This window comes from Bison bison, unplaced genomic scaffold, assembly GCF_000754665.1.
Source record: "Bison bison bison isolate TAMUID 2011002044 unplaced genomic scaffold, Bison_UMD1.0 scf7180017864229, whole genome shotgun sequence".
Lineage (NCBI taxonomy): Eukaryota > Metazoa > Chordata > Mammalia > Artiodactyla > Bovidae > Bison > Bison bison.
The window spans coordinates 1257298-1272056 of record NW_011494801.1 but is presented as its reverse complement, the minus strand read 5'-3'; the positions used below and the strand labels follow the sequence as shown (position 1 = coordinate 1272056).

General features: G+C 41.0%; 1 protein-coding gene across 3 annotated transcripts in view; it reads left to right on the top strand.

Annotated features, from left to right (window-relative positions):
• Positions 1-3776: 3776 nt before the first annotated feature.
• CD247 (CD247 molecule) overlaps positions 3777-14759 on the top strand; it is an 84101-nt gene continuing 73118 nt past the window's right edge. Inside the window, exon 1 of one of the 3 annotated variants that reach the window (XM_010846006.1) lies at positions 3777-4008. In XM_010846006.1, the coding sequence (XP_010844308.1) occupies positions 3951-4008 (58 nt within the window). In that variant the 5' untranslated portion in view covers positions 3777-3950. The remainder of the gene's footprint in view (positions 4009-14759) is intronic. The other 2 variants (XM_010846005.1, XM_010846004.1) reach the window with 2 other exon arrangements.

The window sequence follows — 14759 nt, the reverse complement described above, 5'->3', positions numbered from 1 at the left end:
AAAGCCATCTGCTACTTCCTTTTCTATGAATTTTCTGTTACTCGTGTTCTAATATGTTTTTAGACCCTTACAAGCCTGAAAATTTCATGAGGGTGAAGATTCTTTGTTTTACTCAGTCATATCTTCAGCATTATAGTACAGTGCTTGGCACACTGTAGGCATTCAAAAAGTATTTGTTGTGGACTTCCCTGGGGGTCCAGTGGTTGGGAGTCTGCCTGCCAATGCAGAGGTTTGATCCCCAGTCCGGGAAGATTCCACATGTTGCAGTGCAAGTACTGAAGCCTCCTGTGCACCCTTGAGCCTATGCTCTGCAAGAGAAGCCACCACATTGAGAAGCCTGAGTACAACAGCTAGGGAGTAGCCCCTGCGTGCAGCAATGAAGACCCAGTGCAGCCAAAAATAAATAAATAATAATTTAAAAATAGTGTTTGTTGTAATTGAACAACATTTGGGTACTTATTATGTGTAAAGGTACTAAGCCCTTATGACAGTGCTAGAATTGTATATGGAATCACTCAATATTTACTTACTCTTTGCCTGGCTTCTTTCACTCAGTATGATTTTGAGGTTCAGATATGTATGTCTGTTACTAACAGCTTATTCCTTTTTATTATTGAGTATTATTTCATTATGGATATATCATAATTCATCCATATATTTGGTGATGGATATCTGGGTGGTTTCCAGTTTTTGGCTATTATAAACATAAAGTTGCTATGAATATTCACATATAAGTCTTTGTATGTAAATATATTTCCTTTACTGTTGGGTAGATACCTAAGAGTGAATTGGCTGAATCATATATTAGACGTATGTTTAACTTTTTCATAAACTGCCAAACTTTTTCCAAAATTGTATCATGTTACACTCTTATCATCAAATGTATGAAAGTTCCAGTTCCTCCATATCCTTGTCAACACTTGATATGGTCAATTATTTAATTTTAGCTATATTAGTAGGTTTGTAGTGGTATCTCATTGTATTTTAATTTGTGTTTCCTTAATTATTAGTGATGTTCAGCATCTTTTTCATGTGCTTACTGACCATTTATCTTCTTTGAGGAGTTTTCTATTCAAATATTTTATCCATTTTCTTGTTGATTTAATTATCTTAATATTAATATGAAGGAGTTTTTTTTATATATTCTGGATATAAGTCCTCTGTCTGATACATGTATTTGCAAATAATTTCTCTGAGTCAATGGCTTGCTTTTCCAGTTTCTTAATGGTGTTTTCTAATGAACAAAGGTTTTAATTTTGATGAAGTCAAATTTACCAATTATTTTTCTCTTGTAGTTTGTGCTTCAAATGTGTTAACATAAAGATTTTTCTATTTTTTTCCAGAAGTTTTATGGATATTATGTTCTACATCTAGGCCTATGGACTATTTCAGTTAATTTTTGTGTGTAGTATAAAATAAGGGCCTTTTTTTTTTTTTTTCACCATAGAGATACCGTTGGTTGGTTGGTTGGTTCTCCACTGAATTTTCCTAGTCCCGTTATAAAAAACCAATTGACCGTGTATGTCTGAGTCTATACCATCACAACTATTATACGGTAATCATGTCTCTCTGTATGCTTAATGTTTTGCACGGTTATTTCACACTCATTGCTCCTCTTTTACAGAGTTTTCCTGGCTGTTCTTTTGCTTGTTTGGCATTATTTTTGTCCTGAGATGTAATTCCCTGAGTCTACCATTTTGAAGTGTACAACTCAGTGGTTTTCAGTATATTCACTGTGTCAGACATCATCACAACAATCTACTTCTAGAACATTTTGATCATTCAAAAGAAACTTCGTACCTATTAAGAATTAGTCCCAAGTTTCCCCTTCCCTTGTCCTCTGAAAGCTACTGATCTACTTTCTGTCTCTATGGCTTATTACAGGCATTTTGTATTAATGCGATCATATAATATTTGGTCTTTTTGTGTTTGGCTTGTTTCATTTAGCATACTGTTTTCAAGTTTCGACCATGTTGCAAGTATAATATTTTATTGTTTAGATGTACGATTTGTTTATCTATTCCTCAGTTCGTGGACATCTGGGTTGCTTCCAGTTTGGGGCTAGTTTGAACAATGCTGCTATAAACATTCATGTACAAGTTTTAATGTGCACATGTTTCAGTTCTCCTGAGTATATGCCTGTGAGTAGAACTGCTGGGTTGTGTGATAATTCTATTCAAATTTTTGAAGGAAATGTCACACATTTTCCATAGGGAAATTTCCCACATTTCCACCAGTAATGTATAAGAGTTCCAATTTCTTAACATCCTTACCAACACTTTGTGTTTTAAAATTTTAGCCATCCTAGTGTGTGCGAAGTAATAGTTCACTGTAGTTTTGATTTTCATTTCCCTAGTGACCAAAGATATTGATCATCTTTTCAGGTGCTTGTTGCAGAAATATCTATTTAGATCTTTGGCCGATTTTCACTTTTTTTTTCTAGTTGAGTTACATTCTGAATACTATACCCTTATCAATATTTGATTTACAACTATTTTTTCTATGGATTATCTCTACCTTCTTGATTGTGTCCTTTCTACACAAAAGTTTTAAATTTTGGTGAAGTCCAATTTACCTGTTTTTTTTTTTTTTGATTGCTTATGTTTTTTTTTGAGTCCTCACTATTTTTTGTACATTAATTTTTCATGCAAACTTTCAACCAAGATTATCTTGTGCTAAAACTTTTGTTGGTATTTGTAGAAGTATGGGTTGATTAATTTAGAGAGAATTGTGGGCTTCTTAAAAAGAAGTTTCCTATCAAAGACCAAGATACATCTTTCCATTTACCCAAGTCCTTTCTGTATTCTTCAGTAATGTTTGAAAGTTTGTTTCACACAGATCTTACACTTTATTATACTGTATAAATAATACAGTTTATTTATGAGTGTTAATCTTTTTCATTATTGTAAGTTGGTTCAATGTTTAAATGCTGTCAAATAACAAGTGTTTGAAGTATTATGTGGGCTCTTCTGTTTTCTATGGTCCAAATTCAAGCCAAGTTCAGATCTGCATCCTCAGCAATTTGCTTTATCGGTAGGGACGCTGAGGTCTAGAGATGTTGAGTGACTTAATCAAGGCCGCCCAGCAAGCAGATAAGAGAGATGGCACTAAGACCCAAGTGTTCTATCTCCACATTTTACCTGACTCTGAGTCTAGAGCTCTGTCGTCTCACCAACCACCATAAAATACACGAATCTAGGAGAGCAGCGAACATTCTTAAATGCACTGGGAACTTGTATTTGCTTAAGGTGAACTCGCTCAGTTGTGTCCGTCTCTTTGAGACCCTACGGACTGTAGCCTACCAGGCTCTTCCATCCGTGGGATTTTCCAGGCAAGAGTACTGGAGTGGGTTGCCATTTCCTTCTCCAGGGGATCTTCCCAACCCAGGGACTGAACCCAGGTCTCCTGCGTTGTAGGCGGACGCTTTACTGTCTGAGCCACCAGGGAAGTCATGTATTTGCTTAGGGGCTGACTACACCAATCAAGATAGGAATTAGATAAAAATTAGACAAAAAGAAGGAAATGGCAACCCACCCCATTAATCTTGCCTGGAGAATTCCATGGACAGAGGAGCCTGGCAGGCTACAGTCCATGGGGTTGCGAAGAGTCAGGCATGACTGAGCAACTATCACTCAGACAAAAATTAGAAAGAAGGAAAATAAAACAATGGTTAAAGGAGACGACAAAAAAAAAATAAAAAAGCAAAAATTCAGACAGACACACACACACACCCCAAACCCTCAAACCTCCAGAGCTTCCTGCCTGTGAACCGAAAGGGGGAGTGTGAGTTTCTTGGCCCGGTTGGCAGGTGCCTTCTCAAAGGCCCATCGTCCTCCACTTCCTGAGGAGGCAGCAGCAGAACAAAGCCAGCAGAGACTCCTTTCCTCTTCTTCATCCAGTCACAGCTGCCTCAGCCTCTGCCTCCGGGCACCATCCTGGGGAAGGACAAGATGAAGTGGACTGCAGTTGTTATTGTGGCCATCTTGCAGGCACAGTTCCCAATTACAGGTAAGCCTGGATGTTTCGATGGAAATGAACTTTTAGAAACTCTTTGTACATATGTGTGGGATGGAGGGAGAGAGCAGAGGTGTGGAGAAGAGCCAATGTCTCCTTTAAATCTTGCCCTCCCCAAAGCAATGGGCAGCTGAACAGGGAAGGGTCTGTTTCTATAGAGACATCTGCTTCAATATGGCCAAGTTGGAAATTAGCTTAGAGTCAGCTGCTTGAAAACAGACCTGTGTGAAGTATGGATTTTTCCAGTGATTAAAGGAGAGAGGGGGAAGGATGAGGAGGAACTGAGGCAGGGCTTGTGTGGACAAGAGGAGAGGGAGAACTTAACAGAAGCTGGGAGGGACCAGAAAATATCACCCGGGCCACGTTTTGTGCTGAAGCATTTTCCGAGTCTTTGTGTATTCTTCTTTTACTACCTTGCTGGCTCCGTCACTCAGCTGCCTTCCTGCTTCGCCAACAAAGAATGTTTCATGTGCTGTTGGGCAGAGAGGGTCATGGCTGGGGTCATGGCTGTGGCTTACGTGAAGCATCTCCGTAAGCCAGGCACTGACTGGGTTAACGAAGGAGGGACGCTGCCTTCTTCAAGGCCCACATCTAGGCTCAGCTCTGACATGGCTGCCCCTGCGCCCCACAGCCAAGGGCTGCTTGCTGACACACCCACCCCGGGCTCCGTGACTCACCCACTGCCCCTTGCTTTAGGCAGCTGTCTGTCTCAGGCCAAAAAGCCAGAGATGCTGACAGCATGTAGGGGACAGATGAGAGGATGTGACTTGTTAGGTCACCACCACGAGGAACAACCAACCAACGAGAGAACTTACTCCTCACTTCATTTCAGTCCCCAGAGACTAGCTTTTCTACAATCCTTTCATTCCCACTGTGTTTTCCAGCTCAGATAAGAAGAAGAAGAAGTGAAAAGAAGACAAAATGGATTCTGTCTGGGGTTTGGCATCTTGGCATTTTTACAAGAAATGGGACAGGCTGTATTTGAATCTAAAAAAGTGGGAGAGTGGTCAAAAACCAACGCCTTTTCTCCACTTTGCAGCTCACCTCAGCGTGGGAGGGCGTTTGGCAACAATGGTGGGAGAGCCGGAGAGGCCACGGGCGCTTTTGCTTCTACAAGAGAATACGGCACAGCCCCGGCCTAGGGCCTTGGGGGTTTCGAGGACTAAGTAATCATGGGGTTTTCTGTAACATCACAGCTCTCTTCTCAGAAAAGGGCTTGCTGGGTATGAGTCACGTGGTACTGTGGGGTAAGGACACCAGGGTGAGCCCAGAGCAGCCCATCCTTGTGTGCAGGGCAGGGTGGGGGGACCTGTGACGCCATAAGAGCCTATGAATTCAATGACTTCAGAGGGAACAGATGACAGCAATAGATTCAGACCCTGGGCTTCAAGAGGGGGACTGTACTCAGGAGATAATTTCACCATCTGAAGTTTTTTCAGGGGTCTATTTGTTTTGAGCCTTGGGGCTAAGGCAGGGACAATAGAATTAGAAAAGAAAAGCTGCTTGAGTGGTAGTGACTGCCAGGAGTGGTAAACAAAACCCCACCCAGAAGACAAGATGGGGGCCATACCCATTTCCACAAGCAGTGTACAGGAAGAAAAGCTTTAGATTCATCTTTCAAAGCCACTTGCTTTGCCAGTTTGGAGATTGAAATTTCAGCTATTTTTAGATGACGCTCCTAGCCTCATTGAGGGAGGGCAAGGGAGGCTTAGAGGGGCATTTAACACCAAGCGCCACAAAAGGCACCCGTGTAGGCTGAGAAGACACGCTTTATGATTTCCTTTGGAGGAAAGGCTGCTGATGAAATTTGAGTTGCGGTCTTCCTTCTTTTCTCGCTCAATTAAGTTACTTACTCCCCAGACCCTTTTAAGATTTCTTCTTTTTACTTAAGACTTTTCCATTTGTTTTCTTGCAATTGCCCAGATCATTAAGATCACAGCAAATAATGCCCCAGTCTGTCTACCTGAGGAAGTCTTCTTGGGTGAGTCTGCTAAGATAGTCACTTGAAGCTGAAAGAGATTAAGATGGAGTGCCTAATGGTATGGGCAGAGTTTTGTCTGCAGAGCCCTCAACTCGTCAGTGCCTTTAACACCAAGGTGGCCACTACCTCACAGTGGTCAATGTGGCCTTGGTCCTTCCTTTGCAAGGAAATGCAGCTTTGACACACAGGCTCAGGAAAAGGTGATGTGGGAAGAGTCAGGCCAATTACAGTGCTGCCGATTTCTCAGCTGTGCAACCTTAGGCAAGTCACTGAACCTCTCTGGGCCTTAGTTTTCTCACCTTTAAAGTAAGAATAGCCTTCATTGCAGAGTTGTGAAAATGAGAAGTAAATGTTGCATGTCTGATACATACTAAACCATCCATACGTAAAAGTTGTATTAATTTTTATTACTATTACACCCTGGACTGTTTTCTTGTTTTCATTACCCAGTGACAGGAAATGGAAACCCACGGTTAAGATTCTTAACCTGCTTTTGATTGTGTTGTAGAGCAGCACTGGACATTTTCTCCATCTGTTGAGATCCAGTTCACCCTCCTTTTGGTTTTTGAGCGTGCCCGTAACAGCTCGGGAACACAGTGGTGATCCCTGCCAATGGAAGGCCCAATTGTGAACAAGTGTCAAACCTTTGCTGGGTCATAGGATGAGCGTTACAGCAACCATTTTTATTTTTCCGAGATACTTATTTTCTAGGGGATATTCCCTCAAAGTGAAAATATGACGAATAGATATAAGTAGTTAGGGGGAGCAAATTAGAACACAGTTTGCCTGGTCATCACTGGTCAGGGTGGCCAACCAGAATTTTAGCCAAATGGTTGGCGTGGCTGCGCAGTGACCAGGGTATTTAACGGATTTAACTGAACAGTCTTTGCAATCAGACCTTTGCTTAAACTGCTTGGGGCCGTGCTTGAGGGAAGCTTTTGAGTGACGCCAGGACACCAGGAAGTTTTTCATGGATGACACGTTCACCAGTGGTTTATTTTGATTTCTGGTCATCTGGCTCTACTTATCCACATGATCTGCTTCATTTTATACCACGGCCTTTCTCAGATTTGCTAGCCTATTTACACATCTGCTGCTGCAAAACATTCCCCAGAAAAACAGCTGCGAAATTGTTGCTTAGGTGAATAACCACTGCTGAATTTTTTTAAAAAATCATTTTATTTTTGCCTTTGTCTTAAAAAAATTTTTTTAATTGGATATGCACTTTTATTTTCAAGAATCCCTGAATATGGTATTTTCTGTTTTATTTCAAAGAATTCAGGCACCACTAGGGAACTGTCTTGCTTTAGAGTTGTCCAAACATACTCTAATCCTTTTTCTCCTGAGCCTTATTTACCTATGGGGGCTTCCCTGGTGGCTCAGCTGGTAAAGAATCCTCCTGCAATATGGGAGACCTGAGTTTGATCCCTGGGTTGGGAAGATCCCCTGGAGAAGGGAAAGGCTACCCACTCCAGTATTCTGGCCTGGAGAATTCCACGGACTGTATATCGCAAAGAATTGGACACGACTGAGTGACTTTCACTCATAGCTAACTGATTAAATAAATAGCAGCAATTGTTCGAAATAAATTTCTTCTCTGTTTGGGCCAAGGTTAGTTCTTATCAGTACTAAAGTGACTGTAGATTTAACCAATTTGAGAAAACATAAAGTCCATTTGGTTAAAAATAATCAAACTAGTCATTTGATCTGTTAATTGAAACAAAATGATCTATTTAGTCACTGCACATACACAACTACCCCTTCCAGTCTAAAACACAGTCTGTTTTCTGAGGGAAAAGATGCTTTAATCTTGCTCAGAGATACCCCAGCACTTAGCACAGTGTTTGAAGCAGAGCTCACACACAGTAAATATTTGTTGGGTGAATTAAAAGGGTCGGTGAATGAATGAAGTCTAGACCTTTCTGTGTGATTAAATTCACTGTAATGGTTTATGGAGGGGCATTATTTAGACTTTTCTTCTAGAGAACTTAGCGTAAAACAAAGTACTTTAAAAATTAAACAGGTGGAGAGAACAAGGCAGTTTGAGTAAATAGACTGATTAAAATTATTTATAAGGACGGTCTAAGATAAAATCCTACCACTGTTAAAATTTTATGATTGGACCGTAAGAAATTTTCGATATTCATTTATTTGAGACCTACAAAAATGATAATTTCATATGATTCAACTAATACTATATCTTGAAAAGTAGACAAGGAAAAATATTCATTTTTCTGGTTTGGCTTTAACATTAAGGAAAAGCAGAAAATAAAGAAGGCTACCACTGTTGGAGATTAACTAATGGACTAATAAATTAATGAAAGGCAAGAAGGAGAAAAATAAAAATTTGTGGATTAAAGCATAAATCAAATTATTCAATTGTCTATTTCAAAATATAGAAAGAAAAAAAAAGCAGGATATCTAATCATTATAGTCCAATATGGTCTCAGTTACTATGTAAATATCTCAACTAGCTATCATTTTTTTCTGTCTTCATTTGAAATATTTTACAAAAAATATCATAAAATCAGAGGAAGTTATAAATTTGAAAAGAATTCCATTCCAAAATTTTCCCAAGTGTCTACATATCTTTATATAGCTATTATTTGTTGTTCAGTTGCTTAGTCGTGTCCGACTCTCTGCAACCCCATGGAGTGCAGCACACCAAGCTTCCCTGTCCTTCACCATCTCCTGGAACTTGCTCAAACTCATGTCCATTGAGTTGGTGATGCCATCCAACCATCTCATCCTCTGTCGTCCCCCTCTCCTCCTGCTGTCAGTCTTTTCCAGCATCAGGGTCTCTTCTGACCCTGAAGTCGGCTCTTCACATCAGGTGGCCAAAGTATTGGCGCTTATTACAGTTTTATTACAAAAACAATTTCATGTGCTTTTTTCCTTAATATTTTATTCTGAGTATCTTTTTTATGCTTAGCTTTCATAATTATTTTTAATTGTTATGTTAATTCCATAGTTTATGCATCGTATTTTCTTACTTATTGTTGGGTATTTGGGCTATTTCTAATTTTTATTATTATAGCTAATCCTGCAAGAAAATCTTAACATATATAGCTTAAAATTTTTTTTTTCTGACTTACTTCCTTGGGCTAATTTCTCTAGGGTTGATAATTAAAATAATAGGTTAAAGTAAAAAAACATTTCCTAGGATACTTTAGACTTCTATTGAAGTCTAAACAGTTTTTCCATCAAGGAAAGAGAATTGTTTCCCTAACTGACCATCTGCAAGTGTTTCTTATCTTTTCTGGAGCAGGCAATAGGGTGGAGGGACAGAGGAGGCCATTGAACCAAAAAGATCTGGATGGAAGTCCTGATCCCTCACCATCCTTTCACTGTGGCCTGTTGCTTACCTTCAGAGCCCCGTTCTTCTACGAGATGGCGGTAGCGATGTCTTGCCTCATAGAGAGCAGTGTGGGCTGGAAATACTACTTAGAAGTGTCTGTACACAGAAGTGCTGCAAAAGCAGTAATCATTATGATATGTGCCTCAGTTTCCCAACCTACAAAACAGAAAGGATATAATGTTTCTGGTAGAAGAAAGTAGAAAACTTGGTACTAACATGCTTTCTTTTTCTTCCTCTGTCACTAAATTGCAGTGTAAACTTGGGCAGAAATCTCTTTAGTTTTTGCATCTGTAAGATGAGAAGAGAGCTGAACACCCCTTTCAGCTACAAAATGAATTGCATGGTCTTGTAAAATTACCAGACTTTTAAGAACATTTAAGTTGCCTACCGTCTCATTGGTATTGGCTCATAGAATTAGGAACCTAAATCTTACTCTTCCCTGAAGCTCCAATAAACAAATAAAACAAACACTTAAAAAAAAAATCCAGACTTCTACCTTATCACATATTTTTAACTCTCTAAGTGGAAGCTCCCACTGTGAAAAATCCAAGGACAGAGTCCAGCATTTTCTGGCTTGTCCCTTACGCTTGTGCATCGACCGTAGATTTATGGCCACACAAGGACTTTGTTGGTGAGAATTGACTTGAAGAGAAAGCAAACTGCTGTCTGAAGCAGTCAAATTGCAGTGGTGGAAATGTTAGGAGCTTCCACCGTCTGCTTTGCTTGCCGGTTATGATTTGTGATACTCAGCAACTAATTTTCAGGCTCAAGGGGAAAAAAATAAATAGAAAGCATTTGAACAAAGACAGGCAGGACACTTGCTGGTCCAGACCAACGTTCTCTTAGTGCAGTTACCCCTTTATATTTACAAAACGCTTTCCAATACCTTCACTCATAAATCTCCTATGGCAAGTCGGCCGAAAAAGTAGTAAGATTCTCTTTTTATAGAAAGAGAAATGAGGATCAGAGGTTTGGTGACTTGCCTGAGTAGAACCAGGCCCCAAACACAATTTTTCTGATCCCTTGTTCAAGGTGTGTGCTCTCGAATGTTCTATGCAGCCTCTCCACCAGGCTTTTTGTCAACTTGCAATATTATACATGCGATGACTGAATTCTGAAGCAGACTTTTGAAGGTATTCCCCTTAGTTAGCATGCATTGTGATTTTCCTTTCAATTTCTGAAGTAAGAAATAACTGTTTTGATACTGAGTATCCTCATTATATATTTTTTCCTTAGTATAAAATATTTGGTTGTTAATATAGGATTGTGTTTTCCTCTGGCATATTACTATAATTCTGAACTCATGTTCACCCCAAATGGTAAAATCCATCTTTCCTGTTTTTCTCTTAATAAAAACACATATTTGGGAGCATTTCTTGAGAGGGACCAACCTCAGTTTGCAATTCAACCAGCTTCTGTGTGTGTAGGGACCCCTCCTTGCCCCTACCACATTATGCATAGGTGGAGATCAAAATATAAATTAAATTGTATTTGAGAAGATTTGATCCTAAATAATAGCCTTTAATTGATCTGTTTGGTAACAATGTATCTTCATTGAGTGTGTAAGATTTTGTGGGGTGAGTTTTTCTAAAAGAATAGTGTACTATTAATATTACACACAGACCTTGAGTCGAGATTTGGTTTCTTGTATAAATCCTAAAGGAGTGGGAGAATTGTCTTTAAATAACAAATGTCTACAATCAATTATTAATTATTTATGTCAGATTTTAGCCTTGAGCCCACTTACATCTGCCTGGGCTGAGCTCTGAGAGTGCAAAGCCTTTTGCTGTTGGCTGGGGCAAAGCAAACAGAAAAGAAATCTGATGTTCAGAGCAGAAGCTTTAAATTGCCAGATTCTGAATATCAGTGAATCTTAGTGGGGCTGCTCCCCAAGATGCCCGGCAAGAGGACTGGGAAAAGAGAAGTCCCCCGGAGATTCTCCAGGTGTCTGTAGGGCTGCTGGCTCTAGGTGCGTGGCTTTCAGCAAACCCCAGAGCTGGGGAGAATGGCTTAGAACCAATATCACCATGTAAGATTAAACAAATCCCCACTTTTCTGTATTGCTGTAGGTACTAGAAAGTCAGCTGTGTGTTCCTACATTTCACCAGTTCTGCATCATGCGATGTTGTTCTGATTCTAAACTGTAATGTGAACGTCAGCCCTGAGTTAGAACTGCTTTTTCTTCTTATGGGCTGGGAGACTTGGAGTGAGTAGCTATTATAGGAGAAGAGTAGAAAAGACAGACTGGAGGGGTGGAGGTGGAGATTGCCATCCGTGGCCCTGGGAGGCAGACTGGCCAGAGAAGCCAGGAGAAGGCAAGTGAACCGGGGGGCTCCAGCATGGGGCCGGCTCAGTGTGGGTGCAGCACACGCGTGTGCTGGTGTGTGTTTGCCTGTGTGCTCTGCTGGGGGTAAAAGTGTCTGTGCCCCAGTGTACGTGTGAAGGTGTGTGTGAGGCTGTGTGTTTGTGCATATGTTCTGGCGTGTCCGTGGTATGTGTGTGTGCTAGTCTGCATGCAAATGAACGTGTCTTGCATCTGCTGGCATGTCTCTCCATGTGCACCAGTGAGTGGTTTTCTGTGCATTTAAGAGGAAGCTGGTGGCAGCAGGACAGCTCTGTAGAAAGAAGGGCAAACATTGCTTGAGCTTAGAGCTGGCAATCTAGGCAGGAGAATGGCGGAGCTGAGACGTCGCTGAACCCATTCCAGGCATTCTTTGCAGAAGGGAGTGAAGGCAACTTCTGTCCAAACTAGAATCTCTAGGATTATGGAGAGGTGTGAGCAACTCCTTCATAGAGACCCTTTTCTTTCTCTCTCTTTCAAACTTTTTATTTGGAGTAAGTTGATTATCAATGTTGTGACAGTTTCAGGTGAACAGTGAAGGGACTCAGCCATACATATACACGTATCTATTCTCCCCCAGTCTGCCCTCCCATCCAGGCTGCCGAAAAACATTGAGCAGAGTTTCTTGTATTGTACAGTAGGTCTTTGTTGATTATCCATCTTAAACACAGCAGTGTGCACATGTCCATCCCAAACTCCCAAACTATCCCCTCCCCACATCCTCCTTCTCCTGCCCCTGCAACCATAAGTTTGTTCTCTAAGTCTGTGAATCTGTTTCTGCCTTGTAAATGAATTTATTTATATAATTTCTTTTTAGATTCCATATATAAGAGATGTCGTACAATGTATCTCCTCTGTCTGACTTACTTCACTCAGTAGGACAATCTCTAAGTCTGTCCATGTTGATACAGAGACTTCTCAGGTCACTCAACTGCCCTAAGTACTCCCCTCCTAACTCTCCCTTTTCTCAAGCCTGCTCTCTTTCTTTCCACCTTCCTCTCGGTTCCTTCTGCCTAGAATGCTGACCCTGCCTTGCCCCCCGCTGTGGAAACCCTGTCTTCCTGTTATAATCAAGTCCAGATATGTGAGGACCTCCTGGACTCACTGTTGACATTATTAGCAGCATTAAGGGGATAAAGGAAGGTGGAAAATTGTTCTCATAACTCATAGTTAAAAATCCAACACAAATGTTCCCTACGGTGAGCCCTTCTCAGAGTGGAGGCCCAGCACACAGAGTTTCAGGAACACTTACCAGTGAGCAGAAAACGCCACCAGTTCCCCAGTTCTCACCAGTTCTTCCCACAGTGGTCATCCTATGAGTTTTGACTAAAATAGTCAAAATACATTTGATGCTTTTCTTTCTTTCTGCCCTCAAAACAGATTGCTAAGCAATTCGATAAAGTGGCTCTTAGTAACCTATTTTGGCTGTCGAGAGTTGGTATTGCCAGACTGATAGTTTTTTGCCGTAGTTGTTTTTATGTGTGATAGTTATTTTCAATATCTGGTTATTCAAACCATCTGGGTAGCACAATGCCCTTCAGTGGCCTCCTCACTCCACAGCTGGGAAAGAGAACACGGGGTGGGAAGGGAGAGGGAGGAGGTGCCCAGCAGAAAATGCTACAAATGGCCTCATTTTTCCTGAAACTTCTGCCGGCACGTTTTTAGGCCTTACAGACCTTTCTAAGGTGACAAGAATTTAATTCTCTGCCCTGTGTTTTCTTTGAAGCACTCAGCTGAAAACATGATTTTTTTATTTTAAATTTGCTGCTTTAAAGCAAAATCTGCCATTCTTGCTAAAATACTCAGAATTTTATGTGTCTTTGTGCTACCGCTTTGATCCAAAGGAACCAGAGCAGTTTGAGAAAACTGTTTTTAGGTGCTCTGAGGGTTGAAACTGCAGATGACAGTCTAATAGAACAGTTTAAGAAATGGGGCACACGCATAGACTGTGTGGTCATGAGAAACCTCCAAACAAAATGTCCCAGGGTCTTTAGGTTTGTGACTTATTTTTGTAGTCACAAGAGGTGGATGGGGCAATGTATGTTGGACCACAAAAGGCTGATGGGTGTGTAGTGAAGTCAAAGAGAGCTCTTCCTAAAGAAAGTGAAGGAGAGTGTTAGTCACTCAGTCATGTCCGACTCTTTGCGACCCCATGGACTGTAGCCCGCCAGGCTCCTCTGTCCATGAAATTCTCTAGGCAAGGATACTGGAATGGGTTGCCGTACCCTCCTCCAGGGGATCTTCCCGACCCAGTGATAGAACCCAGGTCTCCCTCGTTGCAGGCAGATTCTTTACCATCTGAGCCACCAGGGAAGCTTTCATTTAACAGCGAAGAAAATATCTGTTGGTGGCATTAGAGACACAGAAGAATATAATTTGAAAGACTAGTTTTGTGGCAATGTTATAGGCTATGGAGGAAACTTTGATGGAAGAGGTGTCATAGAGTCATAGAGTCATAGAGTTGGTGGCAGCAGGAGGTGGATGATAGGGGATATAGTAAATTTGGAGGTGATGGTGGCAACTATCACGATGGTCCTGGTTCTTGCATTAGAGAAGGCTATTGTGGTGGGGGGCCAGAATATGGAAACCACGGTAACAGAAATGCTGATGGTAGCAGAGGATATAATGGTTACAATGAAAGAGGACATTTTCGCAGTAGTAACTATGGTAGTGGGGGATACTATAATGATTTGGAAATTATAGTGAATAACAGCAATCAAATTATGGGCCTATGAAGTGGGACGGTTTTGGTGGAAGAAGCTCAAGTCCCTATGTTGATGGTCATAGATCTGGTAGTGGAGGGGCGGATATGGTATCAGAAGGTTCCAACAACTCAGCAGAAAAGGGCTAAAGTTCTTAGCAGGAGAGAGCGAGGAGTCATCAGGAAAGCTGCAGATTACTTTGAGGCAGTCCTCCAAAATGCACTGAAGGGGCTGTAAAAATGTGCTACAGAAGGAACGATGACCATAGTCAGAAAAGGTATTGCAGCTTAAACAGAGAACCTTCTTGTTCGGGACTGTCATAGCCACAGTTTGCAAAAAGTGTAGCTATTGATTAATGCAATG